This window comes from Plasmodium sp. gorilla clade G2, assembly GCF_900097015.1.
Source record: "Plasmodium sp. gorilla clade G2 genome assembly, chromosome: 3".
In the NCBI taxonomy this organism is placed as follows: Eukaryota; Apicomplexa; class Aconoidasida; order Haemosporida; family Plasmodiidae; genus Plasmodium; species Plasmodium adleri (nom. inval.).
The window spans coordinates 581,394-608,535 of NC_041695.1; the positions used below are offsets into that span (position 1 = coordinate 581,394).

General features: G+C 18.9%; 4 protein-coding genes across 4 annotated transcripts; 1 reads left to right on the top strand and 3 right to left on the bottom strand.

Annotated features, from left to right (window-relative positions):
* Positions 1 to 920: 920 nt before the first annotated feature.
* Positions 921 to 1,795, bottom strand: PADL01_0315900 (proteasome subunit alpha type-3, putative; the record flags this gene model as incomplete). Its single annotated transcript, XM_028684536.1, has 2 exons — positions 921 to 1,234; positions 1,351 to 1,795. 2 exons carry the CDS (start codon positions 1,793 to 1,795, stop codon positions 921 to 923), a joined length of 759 nt encoding a protein of 252 aa, XP_028536573.1.
* Positions 1,796 to 3,950: 2,155 nt separating this feature from the next.
* Positions 3,951 to 6,913, top strand: PADL01_0316000 (6-cysteine protein; the record flags this gene model as incomplete). Its single annotated transcript, XM_028684547.1, has 2 exons — positions 3,951 to 5,117; positions 5,300 to 6,913. 2 exons carry the CDS (start codon positions 3,951 to 3,953, stop codon positions 6,911 to 6,913), a joined length of 2,781 nt encoding a protein of 926 aa, XP_028536574.1.
* A 641-nt stretch (positions 6,914 to 7,554) lies between these two features.
* Positions 7,555 to 12,198, bottom strand: PADL01_0316100 (cdc2-related protein kinase 4; the record flags this gene model as incomplete). The annotated part of the gene is made up of 1 exon (XM_028684559.1): positions 7,555 to 12,198. One exon carries the CDS (start codon positions 12,196 to 12,198, stop codon positions 7,555 to 7,557), a length of 4,644 nt encoding a protein of 1,547 aa, XP_028536575.1.
* Positions 12,199 to 16,853: 4,655 nt separating this feature from the next.
* PADL01_0316200 (conserved Plasmodium protein, unknown function) lies at positions 16,854 to 26,567 on the bottom strand (the record flags this gene model as incomplete). Its single annotated transcript, XM_028684570.1, has 1 exon — positions 16,854 to 26,567. The coding sequence occupies one exon, from the start codon at positions 26,565 to 26,567 to the stop codon at positions 16,854 to 16,856; it is 9,714 nt and encodes a 3,237-aa protein (XP_028536576.1).
* Positions 26,568 to 27,142: the final 575 nt, after the last annotated feature.

The following is a 27,142-nucleotide window of genomic DNA, read 5'->3' on the forward strand; positions in this document are numbered from 1 at the left end:
AATATGTTATATATATATAATATTGATTTTTTTTTTTTTATAAAGAAAAAAAAAATATATATATATAAATATATTTATGAATTATAATATATATATTATTACATTTAATATCTTTTTTTTTTTTTTTTTTTTTTTTTTTTCATTTTTATAATAATTCTCTTTTTTTAGGTTTAATGTAAAACCATTTCAAAATGTTTTATATTTATACGTAAACCCCAAAAAAAAAAAAAAAAAAAAAAATTAAAAAAAAAATTAAAATAAAAATAAAATAAATAAAAAAAAATGATAATATACATATATATATATATATATATATATATATATATAAATATTTAAAAAAAATAACGAATATAAATTTTTTGTTTTTTCTACATATATAAAAACAAAAAAGAACCATCATCTTACATTTCAACATTCTATAATTTTTATATATTTGAAAGGTCCTGATCTCCTTTCACATTTTAAGATATTCATCCCTTTAAACGTTGTAATATAGGTTAAATGGACAAATAAAAAATAAATGTATACATATATATAATATATATATATATTTATTTATTTATATTTTTATATATTTAAACACATATTCTTATATTGTGTATATACCTTTATATATATAATATATATATATATATATATTTTTTTTTTTTTTTTTTTTTTTTTTTTTTTTTTTTTTGTTTAATGGTTTATATATAGAGAATAGTTCTCCATAAAACATACATAAATTATTATCTCAAAAAAAAATAAAAAAAAATATATGCATTTTTTTTATGGGTTTATATATGTAATATAACATGGTTAAAGAGAAAAAGAAACATAAAATATTAACATATATACATACACACATATATATATTATATATATATATATTATATTATATTATATATTTATGCCCTTGTTATGGTTCAAAAGTAGAGTTCCTAGTTTAATTGTTCTATATATTCAACTGCCTTATTAAGAGCTGGTGTTAAAATATGTTCATCGATGTTTTGAAATTCATATGAAGATTCTTTACATATCCATGAGAAATTTATTAAATTGGGTAGGTTATTTTTATTCATATGATCATCACTAGTTAATATAAATTTATAAATATCTTCGATAGCATCTCTTACATTTATGTCTTTATAATTTTTTTTTTCAATTTCTGTTTTAAACATTTCTTTATTCCTTCCAATAACTACACCTGAGTATTTATAGCAAGCTCCATTTGGTTCAATACAATAAATATCTCCTACAAAAAAATAAATAAATAAATAAATAAATATATATAAATATATATATATATATACATATAAATATATATTATATATATACATATAAATATATATTATATATATACATTTTTACCTTTATCATTTTCGTTAAAAGAACTTATAATGATTGAAGCTGCAAAAGGTCTCATGTGCCAATATAATGTATATGCATGAATATATAAAGAGATTCTATTAACTAAAATATGTAATGGTATGTTTGTATGAAAATTATAATAATAACTATTTGCTTCACTTCTTGCTCTATCAATTATATTTCTTGCATCTCCATCAAATCCAGAATATGTTATAATAATATTGTTATTAATATGATATATTCTATTATAACTATTTTTTTTAAGCATCTTATTCTTATCCATACTTGAATTAATACAGCAACATATTACACCATCCTTACATTCTAAACATAAAGCTGTATTATTATTATTTATCGACTTATAAATATATTCAACTTGATACAAGCGACCATCGGGGGAAAAGGTTGAAACTGATAAATCATACCCAGCACTCAGACCAGCCATAATACAAACAAAGAAAAATTAAACAATAAAAAAAAATAAAAAAAATATATATATAAATGAATATATAAATATATATATATTAGGTTTTAAAAAAAAAAAAAAAAAAAAAAATTAAATATTATATATATATAATATATATATAATATATATATAATCCTTTAAATATTAAATATATGTTTAATTTTTTTTTATATATATTAATTTATGTTTCCTTTGAATCGTATTCGTTTTAGTTACATTCTTTAAAAAGAAGGAACTATAAAATAATTTTAAAAAATAAAAAAAAATATATATTATATATGTATATTTTTTTTTTATGTTTATGGCAAATTGTAAGATGTGTTTATTTTTTATTATTTTTTTTTTTTTGGTAGGAATAATGCAAAAAAAAAAAAAAATTAATATATATATAATTATATATATATATTCATTTATATGTATGTAAAATATTTATTTGTCATCTTAATTCTTTATACTTAATAAAATAAAAGCATATTAAAAAAAAATATTTTCATATAAACAAACGGCTCTTCCGAAATATTTTTTTCTTGAAACGATTATTATACTTACATGGTAATATAAAAATAAAATATATAATATACATGTATGTATATAAATAATATATATAAAGCAGATAATATTTTAAAAAATTAATGTATATTTAAAAGATACATTTTGTAATGTATTCATAAAGATTCAAATAAAATAAAATAAATATATATATAAATTAATAAATATATTATATAATTTCATGAGTTTTAAAATATATAATTTTTTATTAATATATTGAATTTTAAATAAATAAATATATATATATATATATATATATATATATATATATTATTTTTATTGATCACTAAGCATAATGTCATGTACACATATAATTCTTTATCTTTTATTCGTAAAAACAAAAAATATTTCACATAATACCTTTTTACAATTTATCTTTTTATAAATATGAGAAGTTGTTTCTTTAAAAATATTAGGTTTTACATATATTAATGTAAAAAATGTATTTCGAATCGCATAACATAAATTATAAAAAGTTATTCCGAAGATAATTTATATCTCTATAAAGCTATATATCACAAATATGAGTCATCACGTATATATAATAATCATTTAACTTTATAATTATAAAGAAACACAATCCTGTCATATCATTGTAAATCTGGTCTTGTTTTTTTTAATGCAAATGGAAATATCACATATATATATATATATATATATATATATATGTAAAATATATTTTTTTTTTTTTTTTTCGGACCTTTTTGATGTTGTGTTTTTTAAAAAAATCACCTGAATTGTTCATACGAAAATGAAAAAAAAAAAAAAAAAAAAAATATATATATATATATATATATATATAATAAAAATAAATAAAAATATAAATAAATAAACAAACAAACATATACATATATATATATATATATTAAAAAATGCATGTCTTATATGATGGATAAAAAAAATGAATTTATATATGTGTATATATACACAGTAGAACCAATTTCAAAAACCAATGTAACATTGGGGTGTATGAAAAAAAAAAAAAAAAAAAAAATATGAAACTTTGAGTGAAATGAAAATATTTTTGAATATATAAATAAAAGTAATGATTTGACATGAACTAATTAAAAAATATTAACACAAACAATATATATATATATTATCAAGTAGATTTTATTTTTGTTTGTAAAATTATAATTTGCTTAAATTCTTTAAGAGTTTAAAAATGTGTCTCAAAATGGTTGTCGTCTTATATATTTTATAAACCATTAAAAAAAAAAATATATATATATTTATATATATGTAGGATATAGTCTTTTGTAAGATTTATAAAAACATTTGTTCTTTGACATTTAAACACAAGTTAACATATTAAAAAATACTTTTATTATTTTATTATTTTATTATTTTTTTCTATTTTATTTTTTTGTGCCCCCATGCAAACCAAAATAAAATGAGAGAAAATCTGTTACATTCTTTTTATACCTTTTTGAATATGATAAGACACGAATTTTTGTTTTTTGTACACGAGGAAAGAGAAAAAAAAAAAATTACATTTACCATTTAAATATTATATATATATATATATATATATATATTTTATTTTATTTTATTTTTTTATTTTTTATTTTATTTTTTTTGAGGGATGCATAGGGGATGGCACATAATATATTGTTTCATCTTCCTTCTGATGAATAGATCAATAGGTGCAGAGAAACTTAAAAAATTCGATCCTGTTATGATAAAAGAAGGAGAATTATTTGGAGAAGTGTCCTATGATTGTGAATATAGTGGGTTTCTAGAAATCCACAGTGATGACATTTTATATTATTGTTTTTTTGTAGGAGAAGATGATCATAACGGTTTATTATTAAGAAAGTTCCACATTGATGATATGATATGGGGTATACCAGTGGAAGTATTAATTACACGTAAGAAAATAAATTTATATATATTAACAGTTGATTATATATTATCTAAATTAATATTAATATATAGTTTTGATGAGAAAATAAGAATAACTGTTTTCAATAATTATATGGAAGAATCTGTAATGAGCGAAAAAATTAGTATTAATTATGAAATATTATATAAAGCAAATATGGTTTCTTATATAACATATTTTTATAAAAATAAAAAATCTTTATGTGTATGTGGTATGAATCGAAATGAAAATATTTTATGTACCTTTTCTTTTGATTATGGTTTAACAATGAAAGATGATCATACGATTGAATTTTTTTTAAAAAAAAAAATTCCACTTGGACATTATAAAATACAAGTATCTTTTAAAGAAAATGAAGTTTATTTTAATTTGCATAATGATTTGAATGAAACGAATTTTTATGAACTTAAATGTATTAAGGAACAAGATAAATATATATGTGACATAATGAATAGGATACAAGAGACTCAAGAGTATAACCACAGAAGGTATAAATATATATCTAGTGAGGACAACAAATATTATAATCATCATCATAATGAAAAGCAACAACAACAACAACAACAAGGAGGAGGAGGAGGAGTAGGAATAGGAGCAGTAGCATCATCTAACATAGAAGACGAAAATAATTTCATATATAAACATATTGTGCGTGATAAATATTTCCAGATGATTGTTTTTCAGAAAGATCAAAAATGTTACCTTGCCTGGTCATTTAATTCTTTAAATATAAACGATGAAATTACTAAAGAAATATCATCTGTTTCTTGTTCAAGTGTAGCAACATATCATATAGAAGAGAGATTAATAGTAACTTTAAAAAAGAATAATCCTGGTCCAAGGAATCATTTTTTCTTAATATATGAAGTAAGAAATGTGTGTGTGTGCAAAAAAAAAAATGCGCATGAATATATGTACATAGATAAATGTATAAAAATAATATAATGTGTATCTATTTGTATGATGAACTACATATATGATACATATATATATATATATATATATATATACATATACATATATTTATATTTCATTTTATTTTTCCTTAGAAACTTACTGAGAAAGCTGTCGGTTGTGAATTTGGGGTGGGGGGAAGCCTTTATGTTACAAATACTTTTATGAATAATGCATGCGATATGAATATAAATAACATGAACGTTAGTACAAATAACTATGATGAAATTAATTTTTCTATTATCGTTCCATTATCGTTTCATTTAAATCAAAGTACATGTTTTATATGGAAAGAAGATGTGGATAATAAAGAAGAGAGGAGTAGCCTTTATTACATGGAAGAATATAGTATAGAAAAAGAAGATATAAAAGTATATACTTTTTATTTTTATAAATATATATTAATAAATAAAAATTTTGAACAAAGCACATGTACATTTGAAAGTAATGATAATCAAACGTTATATATATCTTTTAGAGGAGATACATATTATAAAGAATATAATTGTAGCATATTATTAGATACGTGTGATTTTTTTCTTCATACTCAGAGTAAAATAAATATAACATATAATGATGATGAATGGCAGGTTTCCGAAGAATTATATGATGGATATGTTCTATATAATGGTACTTATGTTTCTTTGTATGATGTTTTAAGCAGAACGAATGCTAATGAGTTGATATATATGGATGGCAAAGAAAATAATACAACTATGGAATTGAATAATATAAAAGATAACAACAATAGAAATAATAATATTAATAGTAATAATAATAGTAGTAATAATAGTAATAGTAGTAATAATTTTTATGGGGGGGGACGTGAAAAATTAATAACAATAATAATTCCATATGGTATTCCAAGTACACGCACAATAAAAATCGAATTTTCAAATAAACAAAATAATGAAGAAAAAAGATGGGCATATTTAAGATTACAAAAAAATGAATATATAATGCAAAAAGTCATTGGAATAAATTCTTCTGATATTTTTGACATATCATATAAATATTATAAATATAATCAAGAAAGAATAAAATATATACTTAACGATTTTTCAGAGACAACATATTTAGGATTTATTTGTCAAACAAAAGAAGAAATAAAAAAGAGTTTATGTACCATTTCGCTAGTTGACCATAATCATAAAAATATAGGAATGGATAATTTATTTAAAAGTAATAAAAATATTTTACCTTTTCTATATTATCAATCAACACCTAGAAAAATACAACCATATAATCAAATTATAAGTGAATTCAGATTTGTGGTTTTTAAAAATTTTGATCTCTTTTTACAAGATAAAAAAATCAGTTATATATTATTAAAATGTATCTGTTCACCTTCCTCTAGTTTAATAAATACACAAAAAAATATAGAACTAACTTATTTAATTACAAACGAACAAGTCTCACACGATTTTATTCATACACCAGGAATTTTAATAAGACAACGTATAAATAATTCTCAAAATAATAATAAAAAGAATAATATGAATGTAAACAAAAATTCTAATTACTCCATACATAATAATAATGAAAAAATAAGAAGAACAAAAAGAAAAAATAATGATACACAAAATGACAAACAAGAACAATTACCTTCTTATGATTTCAATGATCTATATAATGAAAAAAATAATAGTGCCTCTCTTTTTGATTTCAATTTTTTATTGTTTCTTTTTTTTTGCATCACACTCTTCTAGAAATTTTGAATTCCCCCGAAAAAACAAAAAAAAAAAAAAATACAAATATATATATATATTATATATTTTATATATATTTTATATATATTTTATATATATATTATATATTTTATATATATATTATATATTTTATATATATATTATATATTTTATATATATATTATATATTTTATATATATATTTTCAGATTTGTGGTTAATTTGTAAAAAAATTTATAAGTTTATAATAAATATACGAAATATACATAACATATATATATATATATATATATACATATGTATATTTCTTATTTCATTTTTGAAACATTTGTTTTTTTTGATAATATTTAAAAAAAAAAAAAAATTAAAATTAAAATTAAAACAATATATTTAATATTAATTTGTTATATATTATGATATATATCATATTAATTTTTTTTTTTTTTTTTTTTTTTTTTTTTCACATAAAAAATAAGGATGCCAGTTTGCATAAAAGAAAGTACACATATAAAAAAATATATATATATAAATATATATATATCTAAATATATATATATATATATATTTTTATGTTGAGTAAAAAATAAAGTATTAAGAAAATGTGTTTTTTTTTTTTTTTTTCTTTGAACATATATTATTTATTAGATCCGTTTTATTATCAAACTAAAAATAATAGGTACCATTTTGTTTGTAATATTTCAACAATTCTTCATTCAAATGTAAGTGAACATCTTCGAACCACTTATGCTTTAATGCTTCATTTGCTGTTATTCTATTTTTGTAATTATAACTTAAGAATTGATCGATTAGATCCAATCCTTCATCACTTAATATTCTTCTTCCATATATATCTGTAAAAATAATTTGTAACATTTTCAATCTGTCAATTTTAAATTTAGGTAATTCTCCAATAAATTCTTTTTTTAAAAGATCATCAAAATTATCATTAGGTATTCCTCTAAATACTAAAATTTTAAATAGAACAGAAGATTCAAACTTCGATGTGACAGGAACAAATCCTAATAAGCATTCACACATGGTTATACCTACTGACCATATATCTACAGAATAATTATATAAAGTACTATTACATAAAATTTCTGGTGGTCTATATTGTAAGGTTATAATATTAGAATCTTTTGTTTCTGCTTTTAAGAAATGATCATATACTCCTAATCCGAAATCAGCTATTTTCACTATCCATTCTTTACAATCATTTAATCCATCTGATAAATATTGAATATTTTTTATAAGTGTATTAGCAGGTTTAATATCTCGATGTATAATAAATTTTTTATGGAAATGATTTATACCTTGAAGCATTTGATAGATAACAACTTTTGTTTGTGTTTCTGTTAGAGATGGCATTTCAGGATAAAAACTTCGATTTTCGATTTTTTTTAAAGGTAAATAAACATATTTTACATAATTACGTATATGATCATATGTCATATCAATCCTTTCATTTGGCAAATACTGAGATGTACATTGCTTTATATGTTGTATAAATAAAGAATGTTTCTTCTTTACTTTATTCAATATATCATTTAAACTACAATCACACTTTTCTATTACTAAAAATAAATCCCAATTCTCTATATAATCATTATTCTTATTTTCAATCTTTTTTAATTTCTTAGAATGTTTCCTATATTTTAATTTATCAATATTTCTACTACTATCTTTTATTCTCACATGTCCCTTTCTTATTCTTCTTTTACAGGAATTTTTAAATGCATAGTTATCAACACCACAAACTTGTTTATTATTATAATTATCTTCACCCTTAATATTATTATTATCATCATCATTAATATTATCATCACCATTTATATTATCATCATCATTTATATTATTATCATCATTTATATTATTATCATCACCTTTAATATTATTATCACCATTAATATTGTTATCATTTTTTCCATGCTTGCTACTCTTAAAATAATTGTAACTACAATACATATCATTCACATTATCACTTATATTACTCCTATCCACCATATTATTAGAACCACCCATATAACTTAAAACACCCTTACTATCGGGTTCCCCTTTTTTAAGACCCTTCTTATAGATTCCACCCATTGATAGATTATTATAAAGAGGTCCATCCCTCAAAGATCTAAAATTACGAGCCACATCTTCTGGCTTATCTACACTATGCATAACCAAATCCTTTTCTAAATCTTCTATTGTTATACAATTTTTTGCTACAAAATTTCTACATCTATTATTTCTTTCAACTGTTTCTAAAGAAGGAGAATACTGATTCCTCTCAGGCTTTCGATGTCTTTGAAAACTAAAATCATATTCAGCTGCAGAATCTTCATCATTTATCATTCCTTTATTATTACGATGGTTTTTTGTCTTACCCTTTCTATAAGTATGTACACGGAAACTATCCAATAAACAAACAACATTAGGATGAAATAATATTCTCATTATATTATATTCATTCACTGCAAATTCTTCAGATCCAAATTTATATTTAAAATTTGGCCAGAAATATCGTAAAACCTTTACAGCAAAATGTAAATAACAATCATCTAATGATTCAGCCTTAAATACTTTTCCATATACACCTTCTCCTAATTTTTTTACGATTTTATATTTTTTCATAAAATCACGAGGAAATAAATTTAATAATTTCTCAATATGTATATCATAATTCTTATGATTAAATGATATCATCGAAAATATTTTCTCATTCTCTATCATTTCTCTTTCATATAAAGATTGCTTGTCATATAAAAAACCATCAATTAAATCTAAACGGAAATTCTTTAATTTCTCATCAGTTACATAATCTTTTTCACATATTGTCTCATCATCATAAATTTCTTTCATACCTTCATCCATTAATGTCTTATCATCATCATTAACATAATCATCATTATTATTATTATTATTATATTCACTTTTGCAATGCTCATCCTTCAAATAACTACACTTGCCATTATTATTTTCTCCATCATTTACACCTTTAAATCCATATGTCTCATTTTTTTTTAATTCAAAACCAAATAAGTCTTCCAACGTGTATGTACCCTTTTTTTTATCAAATGGAATGATCTCCTTTAACGTTTCAACCTCTTCATTTTCTAAATCTAATGCACAGTTTTTATATTTTCCAAAAAAATTTTTCTTACTCAAATACCAAAAATTTTTTATATATCCTTTCATTATTTCCTTATTATTCACATCCTCATTTATTATTACCTTCTCTCTCTTATTTATTAATAAATCAGAAGGATAAGGTAAATCCATATTATTACTACTACTTCCTAGATTTATTCGTCTTCTCTTTTCTACATCATCATAATGATATACACTCATGTTATTGTCATACTTGTTTCCACTGTTCATACAATTATAAACACATATTCGAGGTTTCTTAAATAATTTATCTCCTTCAAAATGATCCTCTTTAAAAGGATGAAAAAAGTAACTACTTCTTTTTACTGTATTATATATATTATTTTCATACGTATTTCTATTATTACACATATTATTATCAACATATGATACACTCTCACCTCTTTTTATTTGTATAGGAAATACATCCATATCATTTCCTTCTTCATACATGTTGCATATATTATTTACCAAATTATTATTTATATTTCTTTTAAATTTGTATGAACAAAAATTTTCAAAATCTAATAAATTTCTAGAAAATAATTCTTCACTACTCTTACTACTCTTATTTCTATATTCAGTTGGAAGTGAAGTCATTAATAGATTTTTATTTATGTTATTATTACTATTGGAAGTATATGGGATATTAATAGAATGTAAATATTCTTTATTTCGTTCTTTAAAATTATATATATTATTATTCTCTTCTTCGCTTTTTAGATCTTTCAATTCATATTCAACATCTTTAGAACTATTATTTAATTCTTCGTTGTTCTTTATAAGTCCTTTATCCATGTTCACACCATTCCAACTATTCATATTATTGATATTATTGATATTATTGATATTATTCATATTATTGATATTATTGATATTATTCATATTATTATTTACATTATTGATGTTACCCACACAATTCAAATTTTTCATATTATTAATATTTTTGCTTGTATCCATATGGTCTATATCAACACGATTATTTATAAGATCATCCATATTTATAGGGACATCTCTCGAATTATCCTTATAATTATATATTGAATTTCTTTTTGACAATCCAACTGAAGATGCACGATTCTGACCTGTACATCTACTTTTCCTATCTTCACCTTTTATTACTAAAGAATTATTGCATGCAACATTCAAATTAATATTGTCATTATTTTTTTGTGATAAAGATACATTATTCAATACATTACAACTTTTGCCTAAACGATTGCATACCATATCATATGAACCATTTTTATTCTCATTTAAATTAACAACTCCTTTATTTATCACATATTCTTTCTTTTTATATGTATCCTTATTTTGTATCATTACATTTTCATCATCCTTTGATTGAAATGAATCGATACTACTATTGTTTTCTGCATGAATACGATCTAATTTACATTTTTTATAATTCAACAAATTATTTTCTATATTATTTTTCATACTTAAATAGTTATTATGATTAAAGGAGTTTTTATAATTATCATCCTTATATCCATGCTTATCTAAATGAATCTCATTATTCTTTTCAATGTGTCTATCGCTTTGTTTCATATAATTAGTAATTTTTATATTATCTCTTTTTAAATTATAGCTATTAGTCTTATTATGAATATTATTTCTGTTATTAGAAATATTACATATCTTATTGGAACCACTACTTGTCTTCATATTATTACTATTACTATTACTATTAATATTAATGTTATTATCATTATTATTGTTCATCATGCTACTTTTATTTGTGTCCTTACTATTTTTAAAATAATTCAATATTGAATAATTAGAAGATGTTCTTGTTATTACACTTTTATTATCAACCAGGCTCTTCTCACCATGCTCTTCTTTATTTAAATCTAACAGACCACTAGATTTTATCGATGTACCTTTATTAGAAGATGCAAATTTCTTTTCTTTTTCTATATCTTTGTATATAGCTTCCTTTCTAATATTATCTTTTCTTCTTGTATTTATCAAATGTGTTGATCTTTCTTCTGTATTGTCTTTTCCATTTTTACATATTTTTTCATTTTTCACTTTTTTCAAATTCTTTTTCATAATTGTTTCATTGTTCTTCGGTTGATTCAGTAGTATATTTTTTTTCTTGTTCATGTTTCCTTTTCTTTTATTCGCTATTTTTTTTTCACTATTATTATTTTGGTCGATATTCATAACATTACTCTTAACTCTCCTAGACACCACCTTATCCATCTAAGCACAGCTCGAGTTGGATGTGTGATTTTTTCAAAAAATAATAACAATAATATATATATATATATATATGTATATGTATATATTCACACAATTATATAATATATATATATATATATATAATATATATACATATAAATTTTGAAGAAAAATACAAAAAGATTTAAAAAAATAAAAATCAAAGGTGATGAAAATTATAGACACACAAAAGTAATGTTACAATTTGTTATATGTATATTTATATATTTCTTTCTTTTCTTATTTGATTATTTTATTTTGTTTTATTTTTTTTTGGCTAGAAAATTCTGACTTTTCTGAATTGTTCATAATTTTTTTTTATAAATATAAAAATGTACAGAAAAAAAAAATAAGTAAAAAAGAAAAAAAAGAATAAAAAAACAAATGAAGGGGTGAGCGAATAAATGAATATATTTTATCATGTATGTAAAAAAATTATTGCATAGAAATAAATTGGTATTAAACATTTTAATAATTAGCAACCACAGGGATATATCTTCTTATTTATAATTCATAAAAAATAAAAAAATATAAAAAAAAAAATAAAAAAAAAAAATAAAAAGAAAAAATAAAAAGAAAATAAAAAGAAAATAAAAAGAAAATAAAAATAGGTATTCTTGAATTAGTAAACAACCATTATATATACATATGTATTATATATATATATATATATATATATATATATATATATATATATATTTACATTTATATATTTGTTTAGAATTCTTTCTTTTCTTTTCTTGTATTTTTTTTTTTTTTTTTATAATTTTTTTTTCATTATAATTATTATTATATATATAATTGATGTTTTTATTTATCACAAAAATATTTTTTTATATATATGTGCTCAGAATATTTATACAAATATATACACACTAAATATATATTATGTATTAAATAAATTATATATATATATGTTCTTTTAACTTTAATGATTCTTCCTTTTTCTTAAGGAATTCAGTGATATTGCTTCACTGTTCCTTTATACATATATAAATATTCAAGAGTTATTCATTTATAATACAAACAAAAAAAAATAAATATATATATAAAGTAAAAAATGTAAAGATAAAATGTACTTATATAATGATAAAATGTTCTTATATAATGATAAAATGTTCTTATGTAATGATAAAATGTTCTTATGTAATTATAAAATGTTCTTATATAATGATAAAATATGTTCTTATATATAATGATAAAATATGTTCTTATATATAATGATAAAATATGTTCTTATATAATGATTAAATGTTTTTATATAATGATGAAATAATACACAATGTTTTGATAAAATATATTACAATAAAATTGATAAACTATTACACTAAAATTGATAAACTATTACGATAAAATGATGACATATTTACAATAAAATGATGAGATATTACAATATATTGATGTATATTTTTATAAATGGATATATTTTGCTTTTGTATTTTTTCAAAAAACTTGATACTAATATGACACAACAAAGAAGAATGTATTATTTCATATGAAAAATATACAAAGGAAAAAACGTAAAAAAAAAAAGAAAAAAAGAAAAATTAGAAAACATAAACAAATGATATGTATATGTAAATATTATATTATGTTTATTTTTTATTTTATTTTATTACATTATATAATTTTTTTTTTTTTTTTTTTTTTGATATGTATTATATATATATATATAATATAATATATGTATATTTAACAATCATACAATAAAATAGTATAAATTATTTATTTTTATAATATTATAGTTTATTTTTATTTTTTTTTTATTATTTTATGTGTACCATTTGATAATTTGATAATTTACTTTTCATTCATTTATCTTTCTGTATTATATATTCCTCTTAGTAATTATCAAGAAAAAAAAATAAATCGAAATGGTGCTTTTTTTTTTTTTTTTTCAAAATCGTCTGTTTTTGTGCAATATATATATGATATATATAATGATATATGTACAAAAAAAAAAAAATATATATATATATATATTTATATTTATATTATATATATGTATGATCATATATATATTGTTATTTAAAATGTGTATATTAGAGTGTATAAATTTTTTTCATATTCATATGTAATATTTCATATACCAAAAAAAAAATTTAGGTGCATACAAAAAAATTATATATGAATTATATATATATATAAATACTCAAACATATAAAATATATTATTGAATTATTTATTTTATATATAATATGTTTATAATGTTTTTATATATATATATATATATATATATATGTTTTTTTTTTTTTTTTTTTTTTTTTTTATAAAATTTATATTTTTCTAAAATTAACGTTATTTTTTCTTTTCTTTTGTATAAATTGTATGTATGGATTTAATGTAATTTTTTTAATAGTATATCATTTTATAATGCGTACTTATATATATTTTATTATAATATGCATCATGCTTTAATAATAGATATATTAACTATATAAAAATAATATAGCAAACTTTTTTTTTCTTATCAGCGTTATATATATATATATATATATATATATATTTATATTTATATATATATTTATTTATTTTATTTGTTAATCACTTTTATTAGATGTAATAGAAGAAAAAAGAAAAAATATAACGTTCATATATAAATATAACAATTATAAATTAATCATAAACAAATCAATTATAATGGGAGTGTGGAAATAAAAAAAAAGAAAAAAAATAGTATAAGTATGATATGTGTAAATATATTTCTTTTGATACATGAAAAAAATTTCACATACAAAAATGTGTAATAGTTACATGTATATAATACATATATATTATATATAAATGATACCCACATATATATATTATATATATAATATCATATAATAATTATATATATACTTTCCATTAAGGGTTTAATGAAAAAATAAAAACATAAGATAAACAAAACATTCATTATATATTCATATATATATTAATAATATACATGTATTTATTTTATTTTTTAATGTATTACTAAAGGGTTTGTAGTTTTGATTGAATTTTACATATTTTTTTTAACTTGGAATTAAAAAAAAAAAAAAAAAAAATCATTGAGAATATATTTTTTATATTATTTTAAAGTTTTCTTATTTTTCCATTTATTTTCTCATTTCATTATTTTATTCTTTTTATTTGTTTATCCCTCTTTATATGAATTATTTATGTATGGATACATGTAAATTATATAAACATTTCATATGTTCTCTTCCTTTTAAAAATATATTTTTCTTTGTTTATATGAAATAATTCGATGTGCATGTAACGTTTCCCCAAAGGGAAAAAAAATTATAAAATTAAAGGAACATATATATATATGTATATATGAAATATACACACTTCTTTGGTATTATTTATAAAAAGAAAGAAATATATATTATTATTTATATGTAAGGCATTCCTTATTGCTTCATTATAAGGTTATAATTTTTTATTTTTTTGTTCTTATTAACCCTTTGATTTTTTTTTTTCACATTTTATCTTCAAACGTTATTCGCTGAATTTCATATTTTGAAAAAAAAAAAAAAAACATATATATATATGCATATATATATATATATATATATATATAATATGGAATACCCTAAACTTTTGATATCTTAATTTATTATAGAAATATTCCTTATATGGAAAAAAAGTAAATAACTCCTGGAATAATTAAATGATACACATAAATATTGTTATACCACAAAATATAGTTTAAAGTATATGTTTTTTTTTTTTTTTTGGCTGTTTACCTTGCCTGTTCATAATTTTTTTTTTTTTTTTTTTTTTTTTTTTTTTTTCTTTGGGGGGTGGGGGAGGTTTATTTTACATGTTATCCAAAAGAATAAATAAAATGAAAAAATAAATAAGAGCGCACACAGTTATAATATCTATTTTATATATTTTATTTTACCAACCTTACATGCGGTTTATTTATATATTAAGATTATTTTATTTATTTTTTTTATAAAAGTCAAAAAATAGTTAAAAGGATATAATAAGGTTAATGTGTCCCCATAAATATTACATATATTTATAATATATGAATATTACGAAGAAAAAAAAATATATATATATATATATATATATATATATTTACAAATAAAAAATATTTATCCATGACGCAAAAAAAAATAAAATAAAATAATTTATAATAGTTCTAATTATTGTAAGAATGTTTTATATGTACATATATATATATATATATATATATATATAAAACCACAAATGTATTTCATACAAAGAGTCATAATATAATATGTAAATATATAATAAACATATAATGTATATGTAGTGAAAATAAAAAAAAAAAAAAATAATTTATAAATTATTCCATATATAACATATGTTAACAATTGAGTAGTGAATATAAAAATATATTTATATGTATTAATTTATAATGTAAGAATTATATAATACATAAAATTTATATTTAAAAATATTCAAAATGATAAAATATATACAAAATATTTTTATAATAATCAAATATTTGGAATAGTTTATTATATTTTTAGTTATTCTTCAGTATTCAATTCATTTGAGGAATCTTCATCGTTATTATGAAAAAGTTCACTGTTATTATCATTCTCTTCAATGTAATCAAAATTTTCAACATTTTAAACATTTTGAACATTTTAAACATTTTCAACATTTTCATTATTTTCAACAGTTTCATCATTTTCATTATTTTCATTAGATGATAGAATACTTATAGGATTTTGAATTTCATTTGTATCATTAGACGGGTCTTCATTGTGCGACATACTTATATTATCAGCACTACATAACTCCTCAGTTACATTATTTGTATTATTATCATGATCACTATTTAATAAATCGTTATTTATATGTTCATTTTTCTGATCTAAATTTTCATGAGCATTCATATCCATATTATTGTTATTAACTTGATCGTCATAAATATTATAATTTTTATCCTTGTGGCACGAAGAATTTTCTTCATCATTATTATCATCATTATGATTATCATTATCATCATCGTCTTCTTCCATATTGTTATCATCATTATCATCATCGTCTTCATCCATATTATTATCATCATTATAATCATCGTCTTCATCCATATTATTATCATCATTATAATCATCGTCTTCATCCATATTATTATCATCATTATCATCATCGTCTTCATCCATATTATTATCATCATTATAATCATCTTCATCCATATTATTATCATCATTATAATCATCTTCATCCATATTACTATCATCATTATCATCATCGTCTTCATCCGTATTATTATCATCATTATCATCATCGTCTTCGTCATCATACTCATCATCGTAATTGTCATCGTCCTCATCATCATAATTATCATCATCATTCTGTTTGGATTCATTTTTCTTGTCACCTTCATCATCTGAAGAAATTATATAACAACTTTTGTTACTTTCCTCTTCATTATTATTATTTACATAGTCTTCATAATTTTGTAAATCTTCTGGAACATTTTGATCAACTTGTAGATTAAAATTATTTTCATATACATTAGAAAAATAATTCTTTTCATTTTCTTTAATATTATTAAGGATAGAAACACCTTCCATTGTCGCATGGTTATTTAATTCGGTATTTACATTGTTACTATAATTATTTTGTTTGTTTTCTTGATCGTCATAACTTTCTTCATTGTGATAACTATCATCACATTGATAAGAAATATTACTATTATTATTATTATCATTATTATTATTATTATTATCATCATCATTATCATTATTATCATTATCATCATTATTATCATCATGATCATCATTATTATCATCATTATCATCATTATTATCATCATTATCATCATTATCATCATTATTATCATCATTATTATCATCATTATCATCATTATTATCATCATTATCTTCTTTAACGCTTACTTTTCTTATTTTCATCGAATTGGATTCTTCCAGATAGCCATTTTCTTTTGTTATTTCAGAATCTGAATAATATTTTCTTTTTTTATCTTGTTGTCCTTTATTTTCTATATCATTTCCTTCTTCGAAAATTTTTACACATGTGTCATAATTATATTCTGAAAGGTTTGATGAAAAATTATTTGATTTATTTAATTCTTGGATGTTATCTTTATTAACATTTAATATATTATTATAATCATTTATATTAGATGACGATTCAAAGACAAAAGCATTATGAATATTATTATTTTCAAGAATTGTATTTGGGGAAGAGTTATTATTTTTTGTTTGTATTGTCTGTTCTTTTTCCTTTTCATCAACATATGTATCAGTTTCATTTTTTTTTATATTTATCAAAATATTTTTATCATTTGATTCATATATATTTCCAAGATTATGAACGTTTTCTATCGATTCATTGATCAATTTAATTAAATTATTATGTTCATTTTTTAATTCATCATTATTTATACTATCTTTTTTATCATTGATATGAATATTATGTTCATTGTCTAACACTTGATTATTACCAGCGCTATCTTTAGAATAAACATTTTGAATAATATTTTCTTCATATCTTTGTAAGGTCTCATTATTTATTTGTTGAGAATTAACATTATTATTATTCAACAAATTGTTGTTATTAAATGGGTTTATAAAATGGTTACCCTCATCATTCATATGGATATTATTAATATTATTAATATTATTATCATTTTTTTGGATATATATTTCTCTATTATTTATATAAGCTTGCTTATTTTGCGTCGATTGTTCTATATGATCAGGATTATTTACAATATGTTGTTGATCTACTACTACATTGATTAGATCCTCTTGATATGCATTATATATATTAATATCTCTATCATTATGTTTTTCTTCTTGATCAGTATTTTTGTTTTTTAAAAAGATATCATTTCTTCTTGAATCATTTAGCATTGTCAAATATCCTCTTTGAATTAATGCATTACATGTCTGTGTAAATAATTGTATATGTTTAAAATTTTCATCTGTTATAAAATCTTCACTTATTAATATATTTTTATTTTCTTTAATTTCTTCTATAACCGATTCATACATATAAAAATCGAATGACTTTCTTAAATAAATTAGCTTGTTTATAACACTTTGATCAATTATTTTATTTTCATTAACGCTTTTAAAAATTTTGCAAAACATATTCGTTTGTTGTATTAAATGTATTATATATCCTTTATATTTGAAAATATTTTTTACATTCATTTTATTTAATTCTTCATTTTTTTTTAAATAATCATTTAAGTTTTGCATCGAATTTTCATTATCTTGTAAATTATTTTTTAATTTCAAAATTTCTTGTAAATTATTTATTTTTATTAATTCATTTTTTTCATTTTCATTTTTTAAATTATTAATAAATTCATTTAAACTTTTAATACTTTCTTCTAATGATATTATTTGATTTTTTAATATTTGAATTTCTTTTAAATTACGATTTATTATATATAAATAACATGATCCTAGTTTGAATAATTTTAAAATATTAAATTTTATAATAATAATATTATCATTGTCTTTATTTAATTGAAGATTATTAAAAAGATAATTATTCATATCTACAAGTTTCCTACACTTATTATCAATATTATTATTATTATTTATGTTTATATTATTATTACTCTCAATGTTATTATTATTATTATTATTTATGTTTATATTATTATTACTCTCAATGTTATTATTATTTATGTTTATATTATTATTACTTGGATTTATGTCCATATTTTCATATATATCTTTTTCCTTACATATATCAATATTTGCACATATATTTTTATTACTCTTCGACAAATTATTAAACACATTTAAAATATCTTTACATGATGGACTTATCATATTTGAATCTTCAAAACATGATACAATACTTTTATCAACAACTGAATAATTATTTATTAAATCATCTAATTTATTATTATATTTATTTTTTAAATTTTCAATAATTTCATCTTTTTCTTTAATATTATGATTCATAACGATTTTATAATTTTCCATCATTATAATAGATTCTTTTAATTTCTTACAATTATTAGATAACATATTAATATGATCATTTAATTTATATATTTCTTCATTCTTTTCTTTTAATTCATTCTTATAATTATCAATTATATCATTCTTCTTTTCTAATTCGGAAGTAAGATCTATATTTTCATTTATATATTTGTATATTTCTTGTGATAAATTCCTTTCTTTATTATGGTCTTCTAAGACATCTGTCACATGTGGTTGTTGATAGGAATTATTAGCATCAAGACCATCACATATATCATTTTTATTAATATCTCCATTATTATTATTATTATTATCACACATATTATCATTATTATTATTATCACATATATTATCATTATTATTATCATCCATATTATCATTATTATTATCACACATATTGTCACTTCCAATGTTATCATTTTTTTTTTTCTCCTGCACATCTAACACATTATAAAAGTCATACCTTGATTTTATTTGCTCATTTTGATTAACCAATTTTTTTATTTGTAAATTCAAGTGAACAATTATTTTCTCCTTCTCATTGATAGTGTTTATATATTGATCTACTTGTTCTTTTAATTTTTCCTTTTCTATAATTTCGATATCATTATTTTTTGTTGATATAAATAATTTATGATCATTATTTAATTGTTCTATTTGTTTCTCATATTCTTCTTTATTTAATAACAAGATTCGATTTTCTTCTGTTAGCATATCTACATTTGTTTTTATTTTATTATATTGTATGATATAATTTTTATTATTATCATCAATAAGTTGTTGTAATTTATTTTTATCATTTTGATTTTTTAGTAATTTTTCTTCTAGTATAGTTATTTTCATACGATTTTTTTCATCAGATAATTGTATTTTTTCATAAAGACTTGATAATTCTTTTAATTCTAATCTTGAATTTTCTAGATTCGCTTTTAAGTTATGAATAAATTGTTGATACGTATTATTAGTTATAGAATTAGAATCACTTAATATAAGATTATTATCTTTTTGTAATTGTAGTATATATTTTTCTTGTTTAATAATTTTTTCTTTTTCTATTTTTAATTGTTCTTTAATTTCTATATAATCATATTTTAATTTGTCTACATGTTTCTGATTGATATCTAAATTTTTTTGTAAATCTTGATTAATATCAAATAATTGATCCAATCTTGTTTTTAATAATGTATTATCAATATAATTGATTTGATTTTTAAACATATCATTTAGATATGTATTATCTTTTTTTAATATATTTATATTTTCTTTTAATAAGAATATTTCTTCTTTATGTTCTTTAATTAATATATTCATATCATTATATAATATATTATTTTTTTCAACAACATTATTATATTTGTCTAATATATCATTATATTCATTTTGAATATTTGTTTTATCTTGTTTAATTAGTTTTAGATAATCTTCTTCTTTTTGTTTTATATTATTATTTTCTTTTTCTTTATTTTTTAAATCATTCATTTTGTTTATTAAATTATTATTTTCATGTTTTAATACTTTTATTTCATAATCTTTATCATTTATATCATTTTTTAATTTGTCAATTTCATTTTCCATATTACTTTTTATATCTTTTACAATAATATCATATTTGTCTTTCTCATCAGATAATAAGCTATTAATATATTTGATTTTATCTTCATTCGATTTATTTATTAATAAAAACTCTTTATGTTTTTCTAATTGTTCTTTACATATTTCTTTTAAACGCGAAATTTCTTCTTTACTATTTTTACAGAAGCATTTCCATGTATCTATACAAGTGATTAAAATATTTTGTTCGCCTTTCATTTTTAATATTTCAGATTCTTTATCACATAATTCTTCTTGTAACGATTTTATTTTAATTTCATATTCTATAAAGGAATTGTCGTCACTATCATTTTTTATATTGAAAATAAAATCATCACCTTTTTTATTAAGCACATTTGAGAAGGCAGCATCATTAATTGGAAATATTTTAGAGGAATTTAAATTATTATTAAAATTGTGTGGATGATATAAATGATTACTATTAACACTACTGATGGTATTTAAATGATCCATATTATTTATTATATTTGACATATTTGTAACATCCATATTAGACATATTATTCAAACGTGTGTGTGTAGAACTAGCTTCAGGTTCTTCCTTATTTTTGATGACACCATGACGATGAGACATATGAAGATTATTTGAATAATATAGTGTAGATATATTATTATTAATTTTAGATGTAGATAGAACACCTAAATGTGTATTATTCAGATGATGTATTGAAGCTCTTATACTTTTATTATCTCTTATAGATACTGTTGAAACATGATTTCTAAAAACATTAATTTGTTTAATTCTTTCATTAAGTTCAATTTTCATAAGATTATAATTATTTTGTAATTCTTTAATTTTTAATAATAGATTATTATTTTGAACTTTTAAATTATTTATATGATATGTATTTTTTTTATTAGATTCTTTTTCTTCTAACCATAATGCATTAATTTTATTTAAAGAAATATCATGATCATATTTTAATTTTTCATTTGAATTTAATAGATTATCAAATTTATCTTTTAAAAAATTATGATTATCTTTATATTCTTGTAATAATGTATGTAAATATTGTTTTTCTTTTTCATATATTTTTATTATATCACAATTTTTTTCATTTAATTTTATATTTATAATATTTTTTTGTATAACTTCTTCTTGTAATTCTTCTTTTTCTTTTTGTAAATTTTCTAATTGTTCATTAATAAATAAATTTTTATTTTGATATTCTTCATATTCTTTTTCTAATAATAAATATTTTTCATTTATTATATTGATTTTCTTTTCTTTTTCATTTATTTGTTCATTTAATATTATTTTCTCATTATTATATTTCTCTATATTCATATCTAACTTTTTTATGCATGCATTCAAATATTCTTCTTTTTTATTATTATTTTTTATTTTTTCATAGTTCTCTTCTATTAATTCTTTATATTTATTTGTCAAACGAATAATCTTATCAAATCGACGTAGAAACAAATCGAAAGACAACTCTACGTTACTAAAATTAAAATTGAATAAATTAAAATATCTTTCATATATCTTCTTATATTTATCTTCAATATTATGTAAATGAAAACTAATAATTGTATTGAATATATTATTTATATTTATAAAATGATTAAAATAAAAATTCTTATATTTTTTAAATATTTCAAAATTTGTTTTTTTCATAATTTCATATAATTCTTCGTCTGTGTAATTCTTTTTGCATTTATTTAATTCATCAACGATTAATTGTATTTTATAATTATCATCACACAGGTTATTATTATTATTATTATTATTATTATTATTATTATTATTAGCCTGATCAGTGAACCCATTTATAATACTATCGTGTAATCTTTCTAATACAGACGAATACTCAGTTCCTAATATTTCCTCAATATTAAATACATCATTATATTTTTTTAATCTATAAAACAATTCTATAGTAATTTTATAATCATCAACATAACTCAATAGATTACTGTTTTTAAAATATTCCATTTGTTTACATTCAATATTATAAATATAATTAGACAACTGTAATAATATATTATTAAAAGAATGAGCAATATATTCATTATTTGAAAAACTGCATAATTTGTTATCTTCTTTTAATATTTCTTTATTATTTTCTTTGATTCTATTATTCATACCATCATCATTATAATGCATACAACTGAACAAATAGTTCTCATCAACATCATCATCTTCCTCCTCCTCATTATTATTATTATCATCATTATTATTATTATTATTATTAATATTATTGGTGTTACTCTTTTTTTTTGTGTGATTCTTTTTTATTGATACAGATTCTTTACTAATATTTAATGTTTTTATTTTTTCATTTTTCATAATATATAAAATATTTTCTTTTATAGTTGATTGAATAAACTGTTCTAGTGATAATCTATAATTTGTAAATTCCTCAACACTTATATTTAATCGTGCATTCATCATATTTATATTATTATTTTCATTATTATTGTCATTATTATTGTCATCTTTTATATTATAAAAATCTTTCCTTGCAGACAGATTATCATTATTTAACATCTTATAAGATGTATCATTATTCATATTAAATATATAATTTGCATCCTTATTTTTTTTATAATCATATACAGATGATATAACTTTAATCAAAGTTTGTTTCTCAACATGAAGAGTAAATATATCATCTTTATTTTTATTTACAACATTTTGTAATTCATTTAATTTTTTTTCTATATTTTTTATATAGTTTAATTTTTCATTTAATAATTTTTCTAGATATGTTTTTTCATTATATAAAATATGTGAATCACTTATATCTGGCTTTTTAAATTTCTTCATTTCATCTCTTATTAAAGAATTTTTAATATTTGAACAATATTTTTCAAAGATTTCATTTGATCGAGTTAATGTTATGATTTTCATTTGTGCTTTATTTAATAAATCATTTAATTTTTTATATTTATGTTTTTTTATTTTTATATAAGAACTATTATTTTGTACATCTCTATCTTCATCATAATCATCACTCTTATTATTATAAGATAAGTTATCTTCCATATTATATATATTATTCAGATCATTACGAGTAGATAAATAATTATATCTTTCAATATTATTAAAATGATCCTTCATATCAATGTTATTTAAATTGTCGTCCATATATTCATTGTCACCCGAAAAATGAGATCTTGATTTTATAGATCTTGATTTTATTGATCTGGATTTACCAGATTTATTATTATTAACATATCTTAAGGATGCCTTTGAATTGTTTAAATTATTTTCATAATGTGTATTATAAATATTATTATGTAAACTCTTAGAATCTCGATTGATAGCAGAGTTGTTATTTTCAATCATCATCATATGATGATCATTATGATGATCATTATGATTATCTTCATTATTATTATTATTGTTATATAATATTTCATATATATATAAAACAGAAAAATGATCGTGTTCATTATATAATTCCAATTCCAAGTTATATATTTTAAACATTTCTTTGATATCAATATTTCTTCTCATTATAATAATTTTTGAATTTTTTAAATTAATAAAATCATGTGTTATTGAAAAGAGAGAATTATTTTTATCTACAATTTCTTTATATTTCTTTTCAAATTCTTTAATAAGATTTTTATAATTCAAAATTTGTTCATTTAATTGTTCTATATTTTTATTTAATTTATTATTTTCTAATTGTAAGGATTCATTTTCTTTTTTTAATCTTGTATGTAATTTAACATGTTCTTCTGATTTGATAAGAGATTTGTTTAATACATCTCTGACTTTGTTTAAGTGATCTACTGAATTTTTATTAACTTGTTCGATTTTTTTATGACATTCTTTTATTATTATTTCTTGTTCTTCTTTATGTTTCTTTAATTTAAAAATAATTTTTTCTTGTGCTAAATATTTTTCTATAAGAACATTATTTTGTTTGACAATGTTTTCTTTTTGAATTTTCATATCTGTTTGATCTTGTTTTAATAAATCTATTTCTTTTTTATATTTTATATTTTGATTAGATATATCATTCTTCATTTGTATGATAGATTCATGTAATTCTTCATTTTTATTTATAAGATTTTTATTCTTTTCTTCACATTTTAATAATTTATATTTCATATCATCATATTCATTTTTATAAAATGAGAAACTACCAATATTTAAATGTTTCTCATTTTTACTTCTTTCAATTTCATTTTTTAATTCATAACATTCTTTTTCAATCTTATTATATTTATTTTTATAATCTTTTACTTGTTCTTCTTTTTTACTACATTCTTCTTTGCTACGTATTAATGTATCCATAATTAAATTATAATCTTTAATTTTCATTTCTAATTTCTTTCTTAACATATTAATAAGTGTATCTTTATCATTATATTTTTTATCATTGAATAATTCATCTTCATCACTACTCTTTAATTCATTCACACATAAAGAATGCCTAAAGCTTTTATTATCATCTTGAAAAAATTTAGAATCTTCATTGTAATCTTTTAACTCAGAATTATTTATATTATCACTATATTTTAAATCTTCTTCTCCATTATTTTGATTTGCTTCTTTTATATTAGAAAGAAGTAATTCTCCATATTCTAAACTTTCTTTTATTAAACTTAATTGATTTTCATCATATTTATCATTATTTATATTTAATAATTCTTCAACATCATTCATGTTATTACTATTCATATTATTATTATTATTATTATTACTAATATCATCACTTTTTATATCTTTTCTACTTTCTTTTAAATAAAAATATTCTTCTCTATTTAATTTTGAATTTTCATTGTTTCCTTTCTTCTGTAAATCATTATTCATTTTTTTGTTTTATAATAACATATATATGGATATATATATAAAAAAATATATTTAATATATATATATATATATATATGTATATATATTTTATTTTATATATATTTAATATATTTATTTATTGAATAATTTAAAACAAAAGAAAACACGACTTTTCAACAGTTATATATTTATGAGAAAAAAAAAAAAAAAAAAAAAAAAAAATAGCACTTTATATATATAAAAATATTTTATAATTTTTCCTATTTTCAACAGATCTTTGTATTCATTTTGTTTTATTGAAAAAAAAGGAAAAAATATAAAAACAAACAAATAAATAATATAATATATAATATTTATATATTATGATATTATTTTCAATTGTATAATGATATATATATATATTATATATATATATAATGTTTCATATTTTTTTTATTTTTATTTTTAAATTATTTATTAAAACTTTTGTTTTTATTTTATAATTTATTTTTTAAATATATTTATATAAATATATAATGTATGTCAATGAAAAAAAAAATATAATATTTTTATATAATTATAATTTTGTTTATTTAAAAATGAAGAAAAATAAAAAT